Here is a 26,952-nt window from a genome sequence, read left to right on the forward strand (position 1 = left end):
AGCTGAGGGAAAGCTCAGAAAGAAATGTTTCCATGGCATATGCAATCCTCCACCACCCACTACTGGGGGTCCCAAACATAAGGTTGAGAAGAGGTCCAAACTATTTGAAGTAGACATTCCTACCTACCCAGTGACATCTTTCAAGGAAGGAGCCAAGATTACAATAGAAAAGATAGCCTTTTTCACTCCATTTCACTGAGCCAACGTTTGCAAGAGTATGAGGGACTCACTGCGTATGGAAATCCCAGTAAACCACCTCCTGGGACAACTGTGCTCTCTAGAGGCAAAAGAGTTCAGCACTGAAAAGGCAGAGACTTTATGTAAATGTCTCTTACTCTCTGACCCAGCCTAGGGTCACAGATTTGCATCAGTTTGATGCTTTTCCTTTTCCAAGGATATATAACCACACATCTTGATGAAAAAAAAAAAAAGGGTAGAAAAAAGTTCAGTAAGTACAAACTTCAAAGTGTACATTGGTTGCTATTCGGTATTGTGAATAAGTCATTTTTGTTCCAGCAACAGCCTGGCATTTTGAGGAAATGCAAAATGTACCTACGTTCTTATAAAGTATTCTATGGCAAAATCTGGATGCTTCACTACAAAGTACAACCATAGTAGCTGATGCCTTCAGTTGTACCATCTTGTTTAATTAGTAAATTCAACTTTCTATTAAGGGATACTACATTAAAAGGAGTCAATCTATTAAAGCTATGAAAGTACCACAAGTTCATGAATGCGAGCTCTATATCCTGTGTTTACTTTAAATTTGCGTAGGGAAGTCCTCATAGCTATCAAAGGTACACATGAATATCCAAGGGAAGCAGCATGTTGGGCGATCACCTTCTATCTCATGGTCTTAAACTCAGAACAATATGTGTAAAAGGCTTGTATAAAACATATTAATTCCTCTTTTGCATCCAATATATTGATAAGTGAAGGATTAAATTTATATATCAATTCCATTTAAATCCTTGGTATCCATGAATACTTGTCTTTGGGAATTATCCAAGGCAGTTAACAACAAAGAAACGAGGCAGTTCCCACTGAAAAAAAAATGGAAGGAAAAATATCTCAGATCAGCCTATGCTGGGTAAATGACACTTGGTGATCCTTTGAGTTGGAACGGGGGCGTAAGAGTTCTTCAAGCAGGTGTGACACTGACCCCATAATCTGGAGCCTCTTTGGTTGGAAGAACTTCTATAAATCTCAGCCTTGGTAACCCTCGGCATTATGATGCAAGCATTACAATATTTAGAGATTTAAAATACCTAGCTTTGATAGTAGCCATAACAGAATCTTGTATGTCTTGTTCATCTACACTGAAGTGAAGACGACACCCTATTTTCCTTTGTATGCCCATTTTTAAAGTCTGGAAATCCATTTTAAACATCATTATAATTTTAATTCTCTCGAGCCAAATCTCATTCAAACATCTAGAAAGGGAAAATGATTAATTTAAAGCTAGACTTGTTTCCAGCACTATAAATTTCCCTCATGACCCTAGTAACATGGTGGAGGAATTGCATGTACTATTATTACATGCTTTAATGTCATGACTATCATTTGGGCAACGGGAATCAGTATATTTTCAAATTTATTTTTTTTTTCCGATTATCTGGTATTACTGCAATACTGAGCAAGGACTGTAAATTTAGATCTGTAAGAATTACATTAGCTTCAGTCTAGTGTAACCATTAACTACAGTGGGACTTTGAGGTTTTTGTTTCCACTGCTCTGATCCATTTCCTATGGTAGGGCTGCATTTTAACTGCATCCCATTCCTGCAGGATCCTTGACTATGTCACGGTGTCTGGACTGGACATACGTCACGGACTATGTCCACAAAACTGGAACTCTAATGGGTCACCCATGGCAAGGGATTAAGTGGCCTGAATGCAAGGGCCGCTTGTAAGGAAGGAACAAGCCTGAACACATAGCGCTCAGGCTTTATAAAATTATTAGTATATTTAATCCAACTACTGAAGTAAGTAGCAAGTTTACACTGATGTGATAAAACATGTTGCTAATAGTATTACATCAATATTTTACAGAAATCTGGACAACCAAGAGGAAAATACGGATAAAAAAAAATAAGCAATTTCAAAAGAAAGGCAAAAAAACGCACCTGTTCCAACCCAGTATTTACTTCTGAGTACATTTTTATTACCCTTTTGCCAAAGTAGTAATAATTTATTCTGAGTTTTACATTATTTGTTTCATCCTGATGTGTAAACCATATTTCTTCCTTAAAACAAGAGTTGTGAAGTAATCCTAACATGAAAACTATGACCTAAGTTAATCCTTGCTCCTTAAAAAGAATGATTTACACTTATACTACGATAATGCTGAAGTTTGTACTGTGATATTAACATAAAAATGATATTTCAGAATTAGCAACGCTTATATTCTTGTTAAAATAAGAAACACTTCTTCCTTTTCTTTTACAGGATATTGAAACTCCACTTGAACAAATGTGTGTAATGTAAACGTAACTTAAAGTAAAATGTAAAAAGCATTCTTCCAAATCTTCTGTAAAAGAAAAGAAAGTATATAAAATTAATTGCAAAATTCTCATTCTTGCATCCTCCTTAATACACTTGACATATGTAAGCACAAACATGGAAGAATATATTTCCAAAGGGGAGAGAATACATGCTCAGATATTATCTGGGAAAAAAAAAATGCATTGAAATTCCTCTGTGATGAATAGACTTTTTTTTCTCCTCAGGGTGACCTCTACCTTCAGAATATGATGGTTTTATTATGATTAATAAATTTCATTTCCACAGAGGAAAGGAACAGTGTCAGCTTAAACTTAAAGCAAGTGGGTTTCTTTTTAAATGCTAATTTTTAAACACGCCCTTGCATGACACCAAATTTAGAAGCTCAGAAGGTTAGCAGAATAGATTCTGATTTCTGTGCTGAAAATAGTAAGAAGGATTTAAACTACATTGTCACACTGAAAATCAGGAAGCTAGTTCAGTCACATAGTCATTGGTTCATTTATTCGCTATTATGCCAGCACGCTTACTTCTCATTAAAATTAGTGGCATTTAAATGCGTTGTGATAATTTACACTGTAAATAATCATTATAGGTAAACAATTTAGGACATGCAAATGGCAAAGTATTTTGAATAAATTATCAGTCAACGTGATTATCTGCGTATTTTACAGAACGTTAAATCAATGTATCCAAACCAGTACGTGCACTCACAAATTCTTCTCTAAGAACACATCTGATGAACCATTTTGATTCACGACTAATTAGGACAAGGTAAGTTCCACTATTTTCCAGTATATCTGGAACAAGTATTCAGGACATAACAGGAAAGAAATAAATATGTTTGCTAGCATTTTGTTACCGTACTGGCACTGGTTCTGAACTAGCTGGACTAACACCTTACTGGGAAATAACTGAGAAAAAAATAAATAAATCAGCGTGGCCATGCTAACATCTGTAAACGCAGCTGTAAACTATTCACCAAAAAGCTTGGTGTATTCTAAGTTCTTCTTTATTCATGCTATGTCCCCATTTCTTCAATCATTTTCAGTACAGGGTTTAAAATTGCTAAAATACTATGTGAAAGGACGATTTGTTGTCTACTGCACAAATAAAAAAGGGGAATCAAAAATGGTAACTGGTTGGGAGATTTCTTTTAATAGGGCCCTTGAAGTTGAATCTCTCTCTTTAAATCATCAGTAGTAGGTATTGCTGAAGTCTCTAAAAATAAGGGAAGTATGCGCCCCTCTAACCGTAATCACCATTTTAGGTTTTTAAGTTCTTTGGTATTATGGCTGTATTTCCACACACCGCTAGGACAGGCAGTGGAGCTCTGATACTGGGGACATTTGGAAGCCCCTTAACAGGATACATATTACCGGGTTTAATAACAACATTAATAAGCAAAAATTCACCGTATAGAATATGAACCAAGTTAACACATTTTCCTCAAGTGATTTAAGAGCTACAGAAGGAGAATTTGAAACATTAATTTATTTTTTAGGAATTTGATGCACATTGTCTTTCTGATCATTATTGTTTCCCCCCATTTTTTAAAGTCTACGTATTGCTAGAAGAACTACAGAAAATGATGAATCTGCTTAAAGAAATATAAAAAGAGAAGTTAAAAATCTGGTACTACCTCAGCTAAATCTACCTCTGATCTAACCCCCCATTACTTGCTGTATTACAAGCAAAGTGTACGTATAGCTGGAAAGCTAATATATCTACCTTTTCCATAAGAGTATCTATTCTTTACTAGCTTTGACTGTAATTGAACAATCAGGTAATGAAACTGCTGCTTCTTCGGACCTATATGTGTGGAATTTTCAACCAGAGTAACCTTAATTTACTGAAATTCTTGTACCAAATTACTACTAAATTTCACAAAAAAGCAACTGAACGAGTGAGACTTGGCTAAGCAGGAGAAGGCAGAGCGTAGTGCAGAGCGCTTTGGTGTTCCTGCCCTGCTTGTCCAGCCGGGAAACGGGCACTATCGCAGGACGCGCCTCTTGCTGTTGCCAGGCGGCATGAAAAGGGCAATCCACATCTTAATGCAGAATTGCAATAAAATTTTAGACAGAGATGTGAAGATTTTAGTAAAGAATTGAAAGGAACAGAAGGAAAGCCAGGGTTACCTGGCCTTATCCAGATAAATGATTCCAGTAACTAACATCTTGCTCTCTCTCTTGGTCAGATAACTACGATGATACCAAGACAGATGACAGGAGCAGCAGAGCTCCTTTGTGTGCGCACCAGTTACACACCACAGTGCTGAGCAGTATTTTAACCTCAGTGGCCCAACACCGCGCAGCAGTGGTAGTCCTTTACCTTATAATTCTTTACTACAGTAAGATGGTATCTGCTTATGGTGCTCACAGCATGGGCAACCAATCGATTTTATTTCATTTTGGGTATTAATACCAAGCAACTTTACGCATTTCAATCACCTGAATGGGCAATGAGTTTGTCTATCTATCTCAGAAGGCAATGAGGAAAGATGTCTATTCCTAAGATTTATTTAAGACCAAGGAAAATTATCAAGATCTGCTGATAAGACCAGTTTCAAGTCATTTTCCTTGATTGTAAAGTTTATGAATGCTAAAATCCTCTATGCAAAGTTTTACATGCACAATTATCAAACACAAAGATAATGATCTACACGGGAGGGCCCATAAAATATGTTGTGGCGTATCACTTTCCTCTCCCACGACTGCTAATGCTTTACCGATTTGTGATGTGGAGCAGAGAAAGAACTGGGAAGATGTAGTAGAGACAGACAGCACAATGAAACAATGGAACACCTCAAGGTATACTGCAGTGCTGAACTCCTGTATACCTTGAATGCCACGAGGGATTTCCTATTAGTACAATATTAACAATCCTAAATTTTCACAGAGAGGAAGAAACTTGACCACAGTCTACTATAAGGGATGGGGCGATAATGAAAGATTTCCATGAAGGGATCTTCATAAATATGTCATTGATCAAATATTAAAAGCGAGTCTTTACTTTTTCCTGCAGGTTGGAGCAAGAAGAAACTTGAGAAGCCTATTAAGAACTTCCCATATGCAGAGATGAATTTCAAATTCTTGACTGTTTACTTATTTGTGTCACATCTGAATATGTCCAGTTAATTTTCTTGCTAATTGATGGGCACGCTTTGCAGAAATTTTGGTTGTTGATTCTCAGACCTGATTTTAATTTTTAGTTCTGTATGCCAACCTGTAGCTTCTTTTGAAATTTCTTAGATGTTTACAGCCATCCAAAGTTGAGCTGCCACCTTGTTAAACATTTGAATTAGTATAATTGATATTGGTGAATTTGCAGCAGTGTAGCAGTGCAGCAAACAGCAGCACAGGTGCCCTCCCTCCTGAGCTGGGGCTGAGTAACTGCTATGGAGCAATCCCAGGGACAGACCTCAGCTTAAAAGCTTTCTCTCAAGTTTCAGTCTTCCTGTCTGGATTTACACAAGTGTGGGGATTTCACTTGCTGCCTAGTTAAAAATCTAACATAATTCTGTGCTACCGGCAACACCTTTCTGTATAATCTCGATCCAAGCTAAGACTTTATATAAACATTATTAAAAAAAGCCACTGGGGAAACTGAGGCTTGCCATCAGGTGATACCTAAAACCAGCTGTATTACAACGAAAATCAAGTATTTCTTTGATCTGTAAAGCGTTTTCCTATTACTATTGCTCTTATATTTTGGGGCAATAAACCTTGAATAAATTATTATCGAGTTTAATAATAAATATACAGGGTACTTTATTTAAATTTTAAAGCAGTCTCTTGTGCTTGCGTGTGAAGTTCTGTAGTATACTATCTTGTTATTGTTCGTTTAATATTTTAAATGTAATATGATAAAAAGTGAATCCTTGTTTATTTCATGTACTTGTAGCTAACCATACATACATGCGCACACACAAACCACCTTTCATTTTCAGTCTATCAAAAAAAAATATATCTGATTGCTTCACTAAAACCCAGTACAGAAGATGCACACATGCTTATACGCACTTGTTGAGGGCAAACACAGATTATTCACTATTTCTGTTATCAAAGGAGCTTCACATTGCAAATCCTCCATTTACAAATCACAGAACCTCAGCTTTACTTAATCTTGTCGTGTTGTCACATTTGACTAGCCATGCGAACTGACCTAGAACTGTAAGCACCGGGAAGGCAAGCTGTCAAAGAGATAATGACAAAGATGCCAAAAAGGGCTGCCAGTGTTTTCACTGGGTGAGAAAAAGGAATTAATCAAACTTCATGAAAGAAGAACAGAGGGTAATCAAAGTGTTTACTGATTTTTATCAACTGATCCAATAGCTGAACATCTTTACCACACAACTACCAAAAGCGGTAACAAATGGAATTCCATATGAGCAACTATTTACAGCAGCAGTAAACACAAGTTTAAACTGCCAACATAAAGGACACCTGAATTTATAGAAGAAGTTTAATAATGTGCATTAGTACAACATTTCCTACTCCTTCCAGAGCAAAAACATCATATCTGCTATTTTTCACAGGGAAAAGCAGTACAGCCTAAAATAAATACTAGCACAAAGACCTTACAGATACTCCTTCATCTTCATTTTTTATTTTATCTGATTAGTAGAAGAGGATAACATAATAATAAAAGCATCTCATAGAAAATGGTTATTTTCCCAGTCAAATTGCTTCATGAAATGAAGTCAAACCCACAGGCAGCAATACTAAAAGGGAAGAACCTCTCACAACTGAGTATCTCTTTACACAATAATTCACGAAGGCTGAAACTGCGTTTTTCCAAAGCAGTTCCTTTGAAAGAGTATAATCTGCTCAGTATCTCCTCCCAGCCTCGTGAATAAGTCAATGAGATGTATGCAAGCACGTATGGCAAAATTTTGACCTGCTACACTTATTTATGTGCTGTAGCAGAGGTGCACCACAACAGGCACCTGAACCATTTTAAGCACTTTGTCAAATATTAATTTGCTGTTATATAAGTATCTCCATATTTGCTATTGTTTCATTAATTAAATGTGTGGTAGTGTTAGTGTTGACAGGTTAATAATAGTATACAGGAAAAATTGCAATGCCTTGAGCAATTGAATTGTTTAAAAATCGCCAATATTGTGTTCAAACTATTTCGATAGTAAAAACTCCAACGTTTGCTTCTTTAAGCTGCCTGCTTTTAAGAAATGTTTTTCCTAGAGTTATACAATTAAACCTTTCAGAATGTTTAATCTGTTTTGGAGACTGTATCTTTCTCCAAATGGAGGTCCATAACTTAATCTAGGACTGTCAACTTCTAAAGCTTTATAATGCATTTCTTTTGCACGCACACACACACAATCCCGCCTCCTGGGGAAGATTCTGCTCAAATATGTAAATAAATACAGTCACAATTGGACAGATGTTATATCCATTTCCACCATACTTCATTCCAAATTCAGGTTTATATATACACTTGTCTCTCTCTCTGTTATTTCAAAATCATAAACTGCATATACACTTGGGAGAAAAACAATACCAGGCATGCCAATGCACTGGATTTTTTTGTTTGTATATGGAAGTTGGATAACAGTTAAAAATCGGAGGAAGAAAGAAAGAGTGATATAAATATAGAATAATGATCCTGCCCCATATTTACGCAAAAATCATAAAAGTAATATGCAGGTACATCCTTGAACGCACTTGGAAAAGACACTACAACATATTTTTTTCTTTACAAACTATGAATTTCACTTTTACAAAACCTAAAAGGGGAAAAATATATTGAGCACTGATTTTAAAAAATGCTGAAGATTCAAAATGAACAACGCACAATGTTCTGTAACCAACATGTAAATAAACCATGGGTTTATTCTGGGTCTCATTCTGATTTATTAGGAGCCTGATAGGGCAAGATGCCCATTGCCCCCGTCAGCCAGGCACCTCAGGATTAATTCTCCCCTAATGTACCCATTTTCAGAGATTTGCTACAACAAAGTCTTCAGAGATCCTTCTTAAAATTCCATCATCAAACTGGTAGGAGGTTTCAGATAGTTCCCCTACCTCTGTTCTAGTTCAGGTCTGTTTGCAGACTCGTTAATCATGCCTGCCAGAGAAGATCTATCCCAGAAGCACAGAACTTCGCTTCTGAAGAGTAATTATTTTTAGCCTCTGCACTGGATGCAACCAAGAGTGAAATACTTTTCAATTTCCCATGGAAGGATCCCTCTGTCAGATACTTGAATAGGTTCTCTTTATATAATGTGCATGCAAGAACAGATACACACACATAAATACAAATGTGCATATGGACATACTACCCATTCATTAACACACTTATTTATTCAAGATTACTTTATTCCCAAATCCGAAAAGATGTCATGTGGCTGAGGGCTAAGTATCCTCTGGCAGGAATGATAAAGTATTAGGAAGAGAAGAGTGAATATTAGCAGCAGAATCACCCAAGACCTCCCACTTCCATTTGATGATAAAGTTCTAACCAAAAGTTTACTTGTTATATTATTATTTGAGATCTATGGACACACACATTCTTTACAAGGAAACAATACAAACATACATATACTCACATTTCAAACATTGAGCATATTATCAGTATCTTCGCTTTATACCAATTTTACAAACACAGTTGAATTACTGTAATTGAGTTTAGGAGCACTAAAAAAAGCACTATATAATTGTACTGTAGGTGTTTTGCATGCATCTGAAAAACCACAGGAAGGTTAACTTCTGTTCTAAAAGTTTACGTATCTCTATATATGCTCCACGTATTAAAACACAAAACATCAGATAAGAAATTAGTTGAAAGTCAACTTACAGATTTGAAAGACCAAATGTAACTTTGGCAACTTGTACCACAGGAATGTAGGCCAGAGAATTATTAATTTATAAAGCCAAAAGTCCTTTAAATTCTATGACTAAAACTTAGGTATAAGAGAAACAGAAGACTTTCATTAGCTTTCTCCTTCAGATCACATTACAAAAAAGGCACCCTACAGTCACCTATGATGGATATCACATGGTCAAAAATGTACCTAAAAAAATACCTTATTGTTGAATCAATTCAACAGAGGTCATCAGCTGGTAAACTGAAAAGTTTTAACAAACATACACAGAGATCCACTTCCTTCTGTGTAAAGTTCACTGAATTTACTGATAAACAAGAGTGCTATATTTCTGACTGGAATTCCAAAGTGGTGATATATGGAATATGTATAATACAGTCTTGGACACTTAAATTGTGTCTGAACTGAGGGAAAAAAGAATGTCTCTATTAGAGAAATAATTATTGCTTAGAAGGGTTTGCTCTGCAAAATAGGAAATTGTTTTCAGGACAAGAAAAATATTAAAGCCCACATGTCTATCTCAAAAATTGCAAGTTAAAAAATTGCTAAAATACTTACATTTATTATTACATAGCAAGGCCTAGATTTATAAATTAGTAGCCTGCCTGATACAGCTCACTCTAATCCGGAGCTGAGCAGGTAGCACAAGTGAAATAATGAAAGCCAAAATCCAAGTGCAGTGAGATCAAGAAAGTGTCAAATGTTCACTTCTCAAAATGTATTCCCTTCATGATTTAGGACTTTAAAAAAATCTGTGTTAAACCATGTTCTGTTACAGAACTTTTCAGATTACCACCAAAAATGCTATGGATAGCATACAGATTATTAAAATTGTAGCATACTTTGGCTTTTGCTATGATCTTCCTTTTCATAAACAAATGTTCTTTATTTCTTTCTATGTAGGTCACTGTGGCATAAACAGAACACTCTTCACCTTCCATTTATTTCTGCTAATGTAAAACTCTATAAACAAACACTTCTTAATTCCAACATTGTGTCACACTAGGTACCCTTTCATGCTTCAATACAAGCAGCTTCTATGAACTCATTAGGCTTTTTGCATACCATAATTCGCAGAATATCTCCCGGCACTGTTACTACTTATTTTGGCTTTTGATTTCTTATGTAGTGACACAATACCATCCTTACCTGAATTAAGACTAAGATTGTTCAAAGTCTATTGCTTAAAAGAGAAAAAAATCCCTTGGCATATTCAATATATTTATAAATTACCATTACCTTTCAAAAACATTGTTCATTCTTCTGTACCCATGGCTTACAATACGATAGTATATTAGCAAAGCAGCTAAGACTTTTTTACTTACTAGAGAGCGATCCTCTGAAGACACAGACCCTCTCTCCCACTATCTTATCCATAGGATAGACTTTGTGAGTGCTTTAGGGTCTGCAGTACCCTTGTGGGCAATATTTGCCCCCAAAGAGTTGAAAATAAAATTGTTAAATCTATAGCACTTACAATGTCCTACATACATCTAAGCCTTTTGTCTTTTCATTTGCTCTGTTTGTTTTGGCTTTTTAAAAGTCACAATCTTGATTGTACTGCACAGTAAGTATTTATTAGAAGGTTTAACATATCCTTAACTTTTCTAGGCCATATGATATTTAAACTGGAAATAAAACACCTATAGGCAGAACCTATAGGCTCAAGCTATAAATTAATTAAACTACGCCAAAGATTTATACTACGGACTTTCCTATGCTTTCTCTTACGATTAAATGCAGCATGTGAAAAAGGATATTGAGACCTGGATGGATGCATCAAGAAGTATCAATGATTGTTACCTGCAGAGGTGTTACAAGAAATTTCATCTGCTGCAACGAAGACGAATTGATTTCTGCAAGAGAAGATAAAATTCACAATACTGCTTGCTGACTGGGAAATGTGCTAGCTGCCAATTGACTTAATGTTTACAGATGGGGTAGGGTAAGGGTGCTTAATTTTAATGAATGTAGCAAGAAAAAGTGTTGACGTATTTCAGTACTATAGAGTTTATAAGGATCATGAGGTAGACATGCTGGGATCTTTTAAATGAAATAATGGCGACATTTGGATATGGACTATGTACAAACTCTTGCATTGGAAGCTTCATGTTTAGTGTTACAGATATGTCAATATATTTATGAAGTCTAATAAAAATAAAACAATATTTATATTGATATAGATATTAAAGGGCACTACTGCAAAATACGTAAAAAGCATTTTTGAAAAAAATAATTGCAATTTACTTCGTGCATCTGAAAGGAGGATATTGAAAGTAAAATATTTTGCTTTTTATATGTCTAATATGATTGCAATCAGAAAATGAAATTTCTGCTACTTATTAAAAAAATGACATAGTGTATTCTCATATACTGTCATCCAAATACATACAAAAGTCTTTTGCAGAATCTTAGAAGAATAAACTAGAGATATGAGTAATTTAATATAAACCTTCTCTTGCAAAATTCTTTTTTAAACCAGGTAACATAAAAAGAGAAATGCTAAATACACTGATGTTTCAAAATGCAGAAAACTTCACTACGGCAAAGCCTGATTTGTCCTTTCTGAAGTCAAAGCGAACAGGATTTGGGTTAGTGGAAACCACGTTTAAGTGTTAACATCGAGTGATTCCTTTATATGCATATACACAGCTTCCTTTATATTATTTTTGTGTTGTGTGGGATTAATAAAGAACCTGGGTGAAGTTTTAATACTCAGGTGCTGTTTTACTCCAAACTACATGTAGCTCCTCCAGCCTGCGCTGCTAGGCATGGTGAAACACTGAGGTTTTCTGTTTTGCACAGCTTTAATGCAAGAGTCTACCAACTGGGAGCTAGTGGGAACTAGTTCTAGCTTGCTCTGAGGGCTACCTGGAAAACTCGGTTCTGCAAGATGATGTAAGCTCTGTTAAGCCTTAAGTTCTCTGAAGATCCTACCGAAAACTATTCCGTTCAGGAGCAAACATCTCATAGGGGTATCAGAACCTTAAGGAGTTAAGCCCAAAGAGAACAAAATCCAGTTCTATTACTTCACCTCCGATGTATTAAAGAGCTTTGAAATTCTTGTTTAGAAATCTGTGAACCTTGTTACTGAGAAGTTCACATTTTGGGAAAAAGTAAAACAAAACAAAATAAGGAATCTGTAATCCATACTATAGGGACAGGATTGATTAAGATCAAAAGTAGTATCTGATCCTTGCCTCTGCCCTATCTCAGAGGTACTAACACTTTTAATATGAATGATTTTAGTGATCAAACTGTATACTCTTTCATTTTCAATTGGATGTACAGATTGGTAGTTTTGCTCTTTGTCATCTGCAGCAATTTCACAAACTAATGAAATCTACCTAGCACATAATGCTAAAGAGATTAATTTAAAAAAAATTAAGGGGGATAAATTTAGCATTATAAATACAGAGCTACTCTGCATTTCATAGGTAGTGTAATTTCTCATTGTATTTACTGCTACCACCTCTTTTATTATCACCTCTTGTGATAACTATATGGAAAGAAACAGGTAGGTGTTTGCCTAAAAGGGACTCACCCAGGAGCAGCGCAGACTTACCAGTTACTGTTCTACGGAAAATCCTTTTGATTCATTTTGATGAAGTTATTAAACTGCCCTCTCATCTAAATGAAAAGATCACTTCTCCTTAACAGCTACGTCTAAAGCGGCTAGCTGAGGAACTCCTTTTCTTTATCTCTACTCAGAACATTTCTTGTTATGGAACACTGAGCCACAGATACTCTATCTTCAGATACCAAAGTATAAAGTTATCTGCAAGAATAATACGCTGGTTTAGTTACTTACAGAAAGACCCCAGAACACTAACTGTTATTTGTCTTTTGGAACCACAGATGTTATTGAAACTGTTCTGAAACCTTACTTTTTATTACCAGCTCTTTATTCATTCCTGGCAGAAAAATAATTAAAAAAAAATTAACCTGAACTGATACCTATTTAAAAAAACATCTACCATAAACATTCCTTGTTATAATGTTTCAATTTACATAGGAAGATACTATTTTCCCTGTATTTTGCTTTTGTAAAATTCATTTCACAACTCCACTAATCAATTTTAAAAGTAAGGAACATAGCAAATGTGAGAATGAAAAATAAAGCTAGATGCTGGAGTTCAATAAGCCAGTTCAATTTTTTATAACTAACTAGGTGTTATTGGTAACAATTACAATAAATTGTTGAGTAGTTTGATGGCTTTAATGTTGTTTTATTGGCAGGTTTTTATTTAGCTAAATTCTGTACTATTGTTTACATAGAGCTAGAGGGAGAACTGATAATCAGAGGTGTCACTATACAAATATATCGCACCTGATGCCCAAACCAAGTATTATTCCTTAGTGTGGACAACCCCATAATTTGCAAAAGGAGTCCTTCTCAGTTAAGCAGACCCTGTGGCGCATCATATTCTATCTGTCTTGAAGTACATGAAAAGCAGACCTGGAAACGGGCAGGTAACCTCACTTTGCAAATGTAGAGTTCTTCCCTTCAAAGACCAATTCCATGCAGTAACTGTATTGAGCGGAGAAGGTTTAAAAAATTCGCAAGTAAGGTATGGTGAAAGTTCATGACGCCTTTTAGGTTGTTTTAATGTTCCTCATCACTTCTACACTTTTTATTGATTCGATAAGGTACAAGAAATGTAAAGTGGACCTAACTATTATACAACAAGCCCTGCTCAGTTATTAGGATACAGAATTGCTTCCATCAATTTAATTTGTGTATTAGCAGTGAAAATATAGAACAATACTTTTATTGCTCATTGTTTTATATTTCAGCTGCAAAACCCCACACATTTAAAATCTTGAAAACATTTTTTCTTCTTTAAATAAAATTTTAAAAGTTGTTACCGCTTGTAAGGGAGACAGAAAAATAAATTGAAAGAGTAATGTGACAAATACATTGATCTGAATATACAGTTGGATATGAATAACTTGCCAGATATTACACCCTGAGCTAAGTGCAATCCTTTTAAGTGCTGGACTGGCACCCTTTGGCAGCCTGAGCTCTCTGATGATGTCGTGAAAACATACTTCTGGGACACAAAATGGTTGTGTTCCATCTGAGCAGCAACTTCCCAAGGGCAAACACTTCGGCATACTATTACTTCTCTCGATCTCGTATATCAATTTCTTATTTCTTCTACTAAATTGAAAACTACCACAGACTTTTACCAGTATGGTAATAAAGTCGGAAAAAAAAGTTTAAACATTTGATGTATTTCCTGAATTTGGACACAGAGGGAGAGGACAGCAAAAGTAACAGTAAGTGATGTCTTGCTCTTTCAAAATATTTTCAGGTTTAACTTTATCACCTGACTAAAAGTACCCTGTTCTAAATTAAAGCAGGCCACTGAATTGAAAGACTTAAATAATAAAGTATTAAACCAAAATATTTAAGCAAGTGAAGAACAGGAATTTAGGTGAAGCTTGACTAAGGCTATTCATTATATACACTATTTAGTGAAAACTAATACTGATTATAAATTACGTCAGTAAATGTTATATACTTACACAAATTAGGCCTTCTGGACTGTGCAATTTTGTTTAATTTATTTTTTTTTAATACCATAGCCTAATTTCTTCAGCAAGTTTATACTACCGCAAGTTCATGAAGAGGCCTAAGTTATTTCCTAAATATACTTTGTCAGTACTTTCCCTTACCAAAATGTTGCATCTACCCATTTGCAAGAAAAGCTGTCTTTTACAGTCTTGCTTCTGACAAGTCACCTGAACTGTGCCAAAATAGTACAGAAAAAACTTCTCTACATTAATTCCAAAGCATACTGACCTAATACAGAAGCTATGTGCATATCAACACTGAATTTAAGCTTAGCTAAGGCTTTATATGCGAAATTTAGTAGAGCCATGTCAACAATTTGTAATTACTATGTAGCATTGTTAGCTTTTATTTCTACAGAAATCTTTTCTGTAAGCATGTTTAAATAGTCATGACTCTCTTTTAATGTACATATTCTGAGAGTTAGTTTCAAGTTTGAGATATGCAATATTCCAATAAGGTTGATTAGCTTTTAGTGTACATGTATTTTACAGGCTCCATCAGGAAAAATTAAGTTAGAGTATTAGCAGCGTTTCTGTTTAAGGAATATTTATGGTTTTCCTTCAAACTTTTCCAGAAGTCCATTAATGTTTCCCATCCTCATAAACACTAACACCAATGACCTCAGGTACTGGACTGTGAAATAGATGCCAGAACAGAGAGAGGAATTCTGTTTTAGACCATCTTTGATACTATATTGAACTTTAGGCTCCTTCACACATGGAAAGTTGGGAGTTTCTCCTCATTGAGAAAATGTAGTGAGAGTTCTCTTAAACGATGAAACTCTGATAATTCAGTTACCCATAAATACATACAACTTTTATCACATTTTCTACACCTAAATAGACTTTAAGGTCAGTGGCACCTTAAAGTAGGAAGGAGCTCAGGAAGAGCAGAGGCTTCTAAGAGATTGGGTGTACGATACAGACCTAACCACTGATCCTGCCCGACCCATACATGATTTGGCTACATTACTTGTAGTTGGTAATGTAGTCTCCACTTGGAAGTGGAAGACAGGAAGAGATTCAGAGAACACGTCTCAGATGCTCTTTTTATGACTTGAGAGATCTTTAAGGGGATCATCATGAGGACCCTAATGAAGCACAATTCCAACATAATTTCAGGATAGACTGTTACTCGGAGTGCTCCCCCTAAAAGTTTCCATATAGTCAACCCACCCTGGGCTTTCTTTCTTTGTTTGCACCACTACATATTCCTAAAAAAGCAGTAACCTACCACCGCATTTTACCTCCTAGAGTCATCAGCCTCACTATTCTTCAGATGCGCAAGAGCACTCACAGCTGTGTCTGGGAAGTTTATATACTTAGGTCATCGTGGGTGTAAGAACCTAGGTTTGTAGGGCACATGGGAAAAAATAACGAAGTGTTGTCTGTGTCCTATCTTCTCCCTAAGAGGCTGGGTGACAATTGGACTTTTCAACGCTATTTATATTTTACACAGCACATGATTGAGAACAAAATTTTGACACGCATATAATTTCACCCAACGCTCCCAGAACTTTTTAGTCCCTCTTTTTGGCAACACAGAGCTTCCATAAAATAGGAGCCATAATAGAGGTCAAGTGGGATTTTAAGAAATCAGCACTTCCCTAAAAATAATCACACTAATTCTAGGAAGTTTGAAACGTAAAAGAAATTACAATCCACTAACATACAGTGATTATGTTTCGTACACCAGAATTCTTGGACTTTGCTTCCTAACTTCGCAGAACTAGAGATAAATTATTTTTCGTAACACAGGGGTGCAGCCCTCCCTCCCAAAAACAGAGCAGTGCAGAGCCCCAGAACACAGGAAATGAAGATGAAGGCAAACACAACACTGAGCAGAAGTTACAGTGGGAAGATTTAAACTATACGTAATCAGTTGACTTTTTCTGGTAAGAGCACCATGGGATTTACAAATATAGTCAGTATTTAGATTTCACGGATCAGAACCTCAGCCGGTAAAATTGATGCAGCTTAACTGAAAGCACTGACTTCATTGGAGCTACTCCAAATTGTATTCTCCAAGGACCTGCTGCTAACTATATAGCATAGCAATGATTTTTCCCAGAACTGTTACATGTGATACACCTATACATTGCTCCGTTATATTATTAAAGATACTTTATATTTCCTTCATGCTTTAAACTTTAAGGCTTCGTTGCTCTTGTTTGGACTCTAATATTGAGGGCTTTTTCACTATGAATTATAACAGCTGACGACTGGCTGCTTGAACAGTTTCTGTAATATTCAAGTATGAACAAAGTTTCAGAGTTTACCTCTAAAATCATTTTATGAAGTCCTCCCCAACTCCCTCCTCCTGGTGTCCTAAATTTAAAGATCAAGGCTATCAAAGAATTTAAACTTTTTAATATTAGTATAATAGCTATAATAAGAAGGTTGATTTTGCTATTATCGTGCTTTATATTTCCGTTACTGTAAGATCAAAGTACATTATCATACTCGTAGCATTTGAATCACAACACAAAGACAACTAAACAACTTTACAGCCATACCTATAAGATATATTAAATGAAGTATGAATAGAACTATAAATAGAAAGTAATTTATGTGGTATCGAGCTTCAATAACACTAATAGTAACTTGTTTGACCTGATGTGCATTAGGAAAGTATATTTTACTTTTAGAATAATTTCTTCCATGTCAGGTTCTTTTTTCCCTGCAGAATTGCTTGTTCAACCTGACTAATAATGATGGCAAGACAAAGAGGAAGACGCGGATACTCTGCTTTCATTTAGGTATTCTGCTTTCATTGACAAAAGATCTCCCACCTCCATCATTCTTGACCATTTCATTAAATGCTCTTTTCTGAAATTTTGAGGCAGGCCTTGGCAGCGTATAGAGTAAAACCCTGCATCAGGAGAAATTAACGTAGCTACTTCTGCGAATATTACCTCGCCGAAAACACTAAAGCTCATCTTGACTGCCCAAGCAAAGGCAGCCCGTCCATCTGCCCGGACTCAGCTGCCACTCCAGGTCCCGTGTCACCTCTGCCTGCATGGGTGTCTCACGTGGCCCAGATCCTTGTTTCCAGGCAGCTTCACCAAGCCCTAAATTTGACTGCCAGGTTAGTCACCTTTAAGTTTAAATAAAGACCTTACTTTTTTCCTGCATATATATGAAATCTCTTATAGCAGTTTTCACGAAAAAAAAGTGGTGTTTAGGATACATAGGTAAACTTTCTACTCCTATTCCTGCTGTGCAGTATTCTTACAAACTGCTGGTTTGCTAATTTCTAGCGTATTAGAAACTTGACAAGCCCAAAGGTATGTGAAAAAAAATTTCTATTTCAATACCTAATCAAATGCTTTATACTCCCTTTGAGGTGGGAAACACTACAGTAAAAACATGCAAGAGTATAAATTGCCTCTTTCTTGATTAATGTCACCTACACAGTTATTTTAAGTTTGTTCTTCTAATACTTCCTCACCTTGCCTAAAACCCATTGCAAATTATATGGCTAATCCATACAGACTATATCCAGTTCATTCCATATTTTATCAATAACATTTCATTCCTTCACCTCTCCCTGACTCTTTCACAATGCTCTTAATTCCTTCTTGCTGGTAAAGCACACGCAGCGGAAGCGCTCAGGTTGGCAATACTCATAGCATGTTCTAATCTGCCTCTTCGTGGTCTATCAAGTCAATGATCTGAAAACTAAAAAGTGTCTAATTAGACACTGACATGTCCAAAGGAACTGTTATGGCCTATCATGTCACAGGCACTGACCCAATAGACTGTAACAGTTTTGGTCTGTTGGATTAGGAATCAATGTTTTAGTAACTCCCTAACTCCATATTTATCCAGTCTGCTGAATACAACACTCTTACAAATTTTAAAGTCACACTTTCTTTCAATATCCTTTAAGAGTGAAGAAGCCCATAGGAACTATTAAAGAGGTAATTCCTACTTTAAAAATGTTAACCCATCTTTTTTTTTTCCTCTTTTTAGAGGAAAAGCATGCATGAAAATGCATCAGAGGAATAGACTTATAATCGCAGCTATTTACTATGAACTTTTATTTTAAAGTAAGAAACTCCCAAGTTAAAACTCATGCTGTATAACCTGATGTAGGCTAGATGTATTAATCAAAAAGAAAGCAAGAATAGCGACATTGACATGTAAATGTTAAAATTGGTGCACTGCTTTTTTTTTTTTTCTTGAAAACGATAAGCATTTAACAGCTCCCACTATGTTCACGAAGAAACTGGCAGCAAAAGTACTCAGCATCTTTAAACTTGGAGCACTTTAGGAAGCCAGCTATGGAAATCTAGGCTTTAATGTTCCTCTACCTTCTCTCTCAATTTTTTCTTCCTGATTTCCAGCATGGATGCCAAAGCAAATTTTACAGTAATAGCCAAGCCTTTCCTTGTCTATGGGGATTCTTAGTATGTCCCTTGATATTACGGTGAAGGAGAATGGAAAGTACAGGAAAGAGAAGAAGCAGGGTAAGAAGAATACAAGCTCTGACACGATAAAAGTTTCATAATCGGTGTTTACCATGACGCTGGGCCAGGAACCCTAAGCTTTTTCACTACTTATCACCTCAGATTTGAACTAGTGGAGTAGTTTTAATAGTTAGGTGGATAGTACACGACTACTGATATTACACACAGGTGAATCAAACCTTCAAAGTATCCGAAAACATATTAATTCTACCAGATATTAGAGGAATGTATCGAAACATCAAAGTACATAAAGTAGCTTTCTAGACCTGGTAGGAGATTATATTTTTATGCAATGTAATTTTTTGCCATGTTTTCCTACATTAATATGACTCCCTTTATCTCCCCCAAAAGCAGTATATCTACAATAGTTTAGAATGAACCACGTTTCAATCATTAGAAAGTACTCTTCGCAAAACATTTTTATTTCAGAAAATTCCTTTCAAATTGCTCTACATGAAACTGTCTGTTCAGTGTTTTAAACTCTTTGATTATTTTTTTTCCTAATACATTCTCTTTATTCGTAATAATCCACTTCTACTTTCTAATTCCTTCACTAAAAGGTAGTGTTATGGCTGTAACATGGGTCATATACTCCAGTCATTCCCCAACCTGAGATCTGAGTGATGAATATGGATTATGAAATATTAACATGATGCCAGTGATCCTGTAGTTTGCCACAGATCAGATAGACATATAAAGACATACAAGCCTAATAGGTAGATGCCCAAATCCATTACCTCCCTAACAGCAAAGTGAATGATTTGGTTTTTATTTGCAATACTAGGGAACAAAAGCAAGCTTTAGCTACTATACAGGATTATCCAAGAAAAAACTAAACCAGTCAAATGTCACCACATCAAACCTAAGTGTCTGAAGAATAAAAGTGTTAGATATATGCTATATTACTGCGGTTACAATAGCTAAACACAACCTTTGTACCTGGGTCAAGACACTAACTGATCCTTTTCATTCTCAAAATTAGAGCAGCTCAGGATACGGGCTATAGGATTCTTGCTTATTTATCATCTTGTCCCCCAAACCTCTCCATTTCTCAAGATTCAACTTGTATAGCAAAATTCAAAAAGGTTTGAAGGTTCCAGCTGGGAGTAGAAGAGTAAAATTATCACTATATTCTACTCTTTTACCTTTTCCAACCCGATTACTTTAGAAGTTAAAACAGTGTATAGAAGTTCTTTTTCCTAAATCTTAAAAAGTACCATCATGAAGTGAAGGAAGTACTACATTTTAAGATAATTTATCCTTCTATAAAATTATTTAATGGAAAATTAAATTCTGACTGAAGATGCTATTATATTTTATATGCTCTCAAAAATCTTAACTTTTAGTGTATATCACTAGTAAGATCCTCAATAAGAGAAAATAATTTGAATAAAACTATAGTGGTTTTCATTGTTTATTCACGAAATAGAATATCTTAAAGTCTACAATAGACAAAAATATCACCTCTGTCTACAGAAGCTCACGTTTTATAGTTTGTGTATTTATATTTTTCATTCTAATATTTCTTTCTTTAATGAGCATGTTTCCAATTAAATCAAATCTGTACCTATTTTATTTTAGGATAATCTGACCAAAAATATTAAGTATTACTCTCAACTACTTGCCCAAAGGGAACTGGAAAATATAATAAATTATATCTCTGTAGACACTAATACTTTGACAAAAATTAGTACTCCACATAGGCATGTTAAAAATGTGAACTATTAGAATATCAGGATTTTAATGGGAGGAAGATTTCAGATCTGGAAGATACACAACTTCCGTATGACAAAATAATCTCCTGTCTCAAATTTCATACAAAATCTTATGTATGAACACTGAACATGTAACACAAACTGATACTGAAAAAAAAAAATTTAAATATTTTCTACTACAAAGTGTTACGTGCAACATATTTTGGAATATGCCTTATTTGCTTTTAAAAAAAGATTAGTAAAAAAAAAAAAAAAGAAAGAGTTCAGCTTCCAGTGATGAGGAATCTAAACTAGACAACAAAGAAGTCAATGGGAATCTTCCCATTGTCTGTAGTGAGATTTAAATTTGACACTGTATTAAAAAAAGGGAATTACGCTCTGAAAATACCTCTGTACATATGTATGTGTGTGCAGGTGCATGTGTGGGGGCGTCTGTGAGTGGGTGATGGATGGGGAATGTGTGTATATATATGTATACACAATCATACATATATAAACACACATAATTACCATTATTAAGTATAACAGGGTTAGCAAGCAGTACGAGTGAAATGACTGCCTTTCAGACAAGGCTAGTTTACTATTGTTGGGGTTTTGTTTTATTATACTACCATAGACACTTTCATAAATATTGCTGACAAAGCTAATATGCAAGAAAGGAACATTTTTCTTACTCCGATCGAAGATGCAATAATCAAATCATAAAACACAAAACCAATAGCCAATCAAGGTGAATAAGTCTGCCCATAGGCTTCATTCAAGCAAGCCATTCACTGAGCTATGTGATGGATCTGTCAAATCCAATACAGCATTACAGACATACTAGCAACATCAAGTGAACATGCAATGACAAAATGACAATACGCCCCACTGCCATGCTTTGACTTGTTCTACCTCATAAATATAAAACTTGATGACTTTGCCAGTTTCTCTGACTTCAGACTTGGACAGAAATCTAACAGCTATAGTTTTATTTATATTTTTAAAACATTACGTGAAAGCTGAATAAAAGCTGCGCAAACATTTATTAACATCTGATTTAGTGTATTTTGCATATCCTTACAATTATTTTTTCCAAACATTCTCGGTTTAAAGAGTTTGGTAGGCAGAGCTCCAGAATGGTGAAGAACATATATAGACCAGTAGGTCCCCTTTTAGCAGTTATATGAATCGGGAAATTTATCAGAAATATTTTAAATATTCAAAAGTCAAATATGATCTTTTTGATTCACCTCTGCAAAGAGCTTCAAATCTTAAAGTACAATTTAGTATGATGACAGACCACACAGTATAAAAATCCAATTCTAAAATTTTTTGAAGTTATATTCAGTGATTATATTGCTTCATAAATAAAACAAAATGTACTTCTTTGTTTGTTTTGTTGTTTTTGTTTTGCAATTCTAAGAAATGACGGGAGAAATCTGCAAGGTCTACCTCCATTGTGAAATTGTTTTTAGGAGTACATGATTCGTCTTTACAAATACCTAGGGCTTTCTGTTGATTTGTTTCATGAGATTTCCTTGCTGCCCGATTCTCCCCTATATATCTATTCTTTGCCTATTTCCAGCAATATTTCCAGCTGTGACAAACAAGGATACCACTGCATTTCTGCACAATAGAGCTCTCTTACAGTGATCATTATCCATTGACTTGGTTATTGATTCCAGAGTCCCAAATCTTTCTGTTAACCTTTATTTTTAATTTACAAAAAGATGCCTCCAATCTAAAGATTTCCTCTTTCCATCTCCTGACTTAAGAAGCACGTCAACTATGGAACATTGTCATTCATCATGTATATGAGCTGTGATCAAAAAAATAAAGTTTTGGGTTGTTTTTTTTTTAATTAATATGAAGGAATATTTCCATGATATGTCACTGCTTAGTACAATAGTACATACTCACTGGTCCTCACTTCATTTTTCTGGGCATTGTTTATACATTAACAGTATTTTTCATGTGTAATTAAATTAAATAGGGGCTCAAATCAACAGTAAATAAGAGTAGTGTATAAGGAGATGTGGAATCTTCAGTATTGTCAGAGGACAGCAGATGATTACTACACTGAGAAGAAAAGATACAAGCATTGTACTGAACTATATTTCAGCACTTTCAATATTAGTAATTCACAAAAGTTGCTAAATTAAATTCATTAAAAAATGGATGAAAACTTAATCAAATTAAGCAAACTGTAGTTGTGAGTAATCGGAGGTATCCATGTTTGCACATAGTTTCCCATATGCAAAGAAATGTTTGAGCAGATTGTTATTTGTTTTATTCTCTATTCTAGTTTTGGGATTCTCCCATAAAGAACTTCAGTTACAGTATTTGTAATTAAGACAAGAAACCATATTCATTTGGGGAAAGCAGACTGAAGATGAGGGTTAACCACATTTAAAAAGAGAAGCTAAATTAAAAAAAAATCCCAAAAATATAAAATTCACTTAAGATATTTAAAATTATGCAAGCAAAGACAGGTTATTACAATTCTAATTATAGACAAAGCGTATCTGAAAATTAGACATTTTAAAGAGAAAATAATTAAGGGTTGTAACAACTGCATTACTACTGATGCCATCTCAAGCTTCCTTTGCAGTATTTAAGAGCGCTCTCTTCTTAGACGAATCGTTTACTTTTTTGTCAGCATAACTCTTAGTGATGTTGACTCTCTACCCATAGCAGAACATGCCACCGACTAATGTGTTATCTTACAGCATTTGATTTTTTTTTATGAGAAGGTACATTAATTCATAATTAAAGCATTTAAAAAGTCATCTTGATATTGTTCAGTTTCTCTATGTAACGTATAGGTTTTCAGAAATTCATTTATTCATAGGAATAAACACCCTATAAAATGATCCAGGGACACTTGAATGATATCTGGCAAAAAATGACTAACCACAGGAGGTTATTTCTAATCTTGTCCTTTCGGTTTAGTAAGTTTTTAGAAGCAGGAATTGTTTTGCGTTAAAAGCTCACAGAAAAATACTAGAGCTGCGACATGCTAACACACCTTTGTGGAAATGAAATGAAACTACTGAGTAGCACTTCACCTTTGTAGGTTACCCTAAGTAGAAACAGTACATCGGGAACAAAGTGCATACAGCACGTATCTAGTTGATATTACTGATCAAAATTAATAGAAAGTAACTTGCTTACCTGTCTGACACAGCATGCCTCAGCCATACATGCAAATTATTTTATTCACATAACTTTAAAAAATATATCTTCATTACCCAGAATAAGCACTTAAAAGGCAAATATGCATGCATAGCATTGTAACATTCATACCATGGTACTTTGTTCTAAAAATACAGAATCCATGAACAGCACTTCAATCTAAGAAATAGTTCACTGAAATTTCTTAATCTGTTGATTTCATTAAGAAACAGAAACATTTAAAACAATGTCTAATTTAGCATCTAAAGAAATTTTTCAATACGTATTCAAGACTTCAGAAATTATCTTCCGTGATTCCAAGGGAAAATTTTCTTATGTCAGGAATTGAGAAGTGTGACCTTACTTCTCGCTGCTATTGTAAAGCAAAATATACGCATGTATCTGTCTTTCACAATATACATCCTCCCTTCATGACTGTACATTAGTACTCGACAAATGTTAAAGATAGCACAGATTTTGTTAAGGGTACAGTTTATGAAGAAAACATAGGATATTCTTTCTTTTCTTTACAAAAGGATGTCCACACACTGCAAAGACTTAATTTTATGCAATTTGACAAAATCCTGTTCCTACTGAAGTCAAAAGCAATTTAGGCATTGACTTCAAAGGGCTCCCAATTTTCATCTTGCAAGAGGACACGTTAATTTATGTGACATCACTTTTAGTTTATAGAAGTTAAGTCTTTGCATGTTTCTCTTATGCAGATTTTAATAATCTTTTATTCCTGGTATTATTTCCACCAAATGTGTTTCATTTTGAGGATAAAAATACAGACCAAAAGAAGAATAACTGAATTTTTTCCAGTATTACAAAAAATCAAATGCCTGGAAAGAAAGCAAATGGAAAAAATATTGTTTTGCCTTGGCTAGTTCAAGCTTAGACACAGCTCATTCTCAATTTCCACCGACTAAAACAATGTCAATGAGAATTGAGGGCACTCAATAGGTTCAGGTTCTAAATCAACTGAAATAATACTCCTAAGACGAATAATGATCTTTAGTAGCAGACCATCATGAAGCTGTACATATATTTATCTACATTGTACAAGGGTCACAGACATTAACTGGATGATCTACAGCTTGGGAATGTGTACATCTCATGCCTGGTTCTCAATTAAGGCCTAAAATCTCTCAATTTACGGCTATTCATGGATTATAATAAAACAGCCTGCTTTGGATATCACAATTATCTGCAGAGCAACAAGACAGTTATGAGACTTCAACAAGGCAAATTTATAGAATCATCTTCAGCTTCCACTGGTCAAATATTTATTAGCAGTAAATGAGGTCTTACCTGTCACTGTAGGCAGCTGCAGTGGCAGTGGCAGGCTGGGCATACCGGTAGGCAGCATAACCACCCTGAAACACAAACTCACGCTCTAACTGGATTGCTACAGCACCTTAAAAAACATTTTGCAAAATTTAGCAACAACTGAAAGCGTGCTGCCATGCTGTACGTTCAGTCAAGGGGTTAAATACATAGGAAATATTTCAGTGAATCATTAAGCAAAATTTATGATTGTACTTGTTAAGATCTGTCCCAGAGATCAGGAGAAAGCAATGCACTGTATTCATCAACGTTTTCTTTACAAGACAACGCTGTGTTCTTCCACAAGTTTTCAAGTAGCAGTTGTTCTTATGAACGAGGTGTATGTATATAAATAAAGCAATGTTGAACTCAAAAGAAAAACTCAGCTAATAATCAATTCTTTTTCGTACAAAATACGATTTATCACGTCTGGTTGATTAAACCTATGAATTTGTGCACTCAATTAACACTTAATGTTACATACGCTTCCAATTTATACATAAAATTATAATGAAGAAGCAAAATTCTCTTCTTCCATGAATTAACATTCAGTTGTATGTAACAGTAATTGCAGCTGTTCAATTAAGCAAACAGGACAAACAAACACACATTTGAAAGGAATTGTGTGCAGTGATGCATTGATTATCAAACTGTGAAAACAGCAGAGCTTCCTGTTCAATGGACCACGGTGTTATATCAACCATTTCAAAATGATCTCAGCATGCCAATTAACAAACAGAGGCCAGTCTCCACAGATAACACAAACACGATTTATGTCCCAATTAGAATTCACCACCCCATAATCCTCTGGGACAGGGGACTTTTGTATCGCCTTCCCCACCTTCCCCCACCTTAACAAAGAGTTGAATAAGAAAGTATCACATCACTCAGCTTTGAATAAAATTCACTCCTTTGCTAACACGTTTGCTTTAATGGATTGATTTTGTTTTGTTTTGTTTTGTTTTTGGAAGGCTGCATTCACACAAGAGATGATGCTGAACGTGAAGAACAGGCTATGATGTGTCAACCTTTACTGTAACAGCTGTACATTTTTACTGCATGAACTTTTGTGGGGTATCTATTTTGATTCTACAAATAAAAATTCACTCCTTTCAGAAAAGCAATTTCAACGACTTTTACAAGCTATTTCCCCTTCTACTACTCCGCTTGGCGGAATCGCTTTCACCCCTAACACGCGTAAACCTTTCTTGGCTAGCAGATTTGAAGGAAGTTGGGTTTGGAAATCAATCATACAGCTGATAATGCCGCATCACCCTAAGAATAAACATATGTTTTACATACTCTGACAGCTCATTAGAAACTCCAGGCTTTGAATTGCCAACTCACTTGAG

General features: G+C 35.2%; 1 protein-coding gene across 12 annotated transcripts in view; it reads right to left on the bottom strand.

Moving 5' to 3' along the window:
- RBFOX1 (RNA binding fox-1 homolog 1) overlaps window positions 1-26,952 on the bottom strand; it is a 1,295,853-nt gene that overhangs the window by 2,882 nt on the left and 1,266,019 nt on the right. For 8 of the 12 annotated variants that reach the window (XM_054212203.1, XM_054212205.1, XM_054212206.1 and 5 more), the window contains one exon: window positions 25,586-25,650. In XM_054212203.1, the coding sequence (XP_054068178.1) occupies window positions 25,586-25,650 (65 nt within the window). Of the gene's footprint in view, window positions 1-11,151; window positions 11,205-25,585; window positions 25,651-26,952 lie in introns of all 12 variants that reach the window. The other 4 variants (XM_054212204.1, XM_054212215.1, XM_054212213.1 and 1 more) reach the window with 1 other exon arrangement.

This window comes from Rissa tridactyla, chromosome 8 (genome assembly GCF_028500815.1).
Source record: "Rissa tridactyla isolate bRisTri1 chromosome 8, bRisTri1.patW.cur.20221130, whole genome shotgun sequence".
NCBI lineage: Eukaryota > Metazoa > Chordata > Aves > Charadriiformes > Laridae > Rissa > Rissa tridactyla.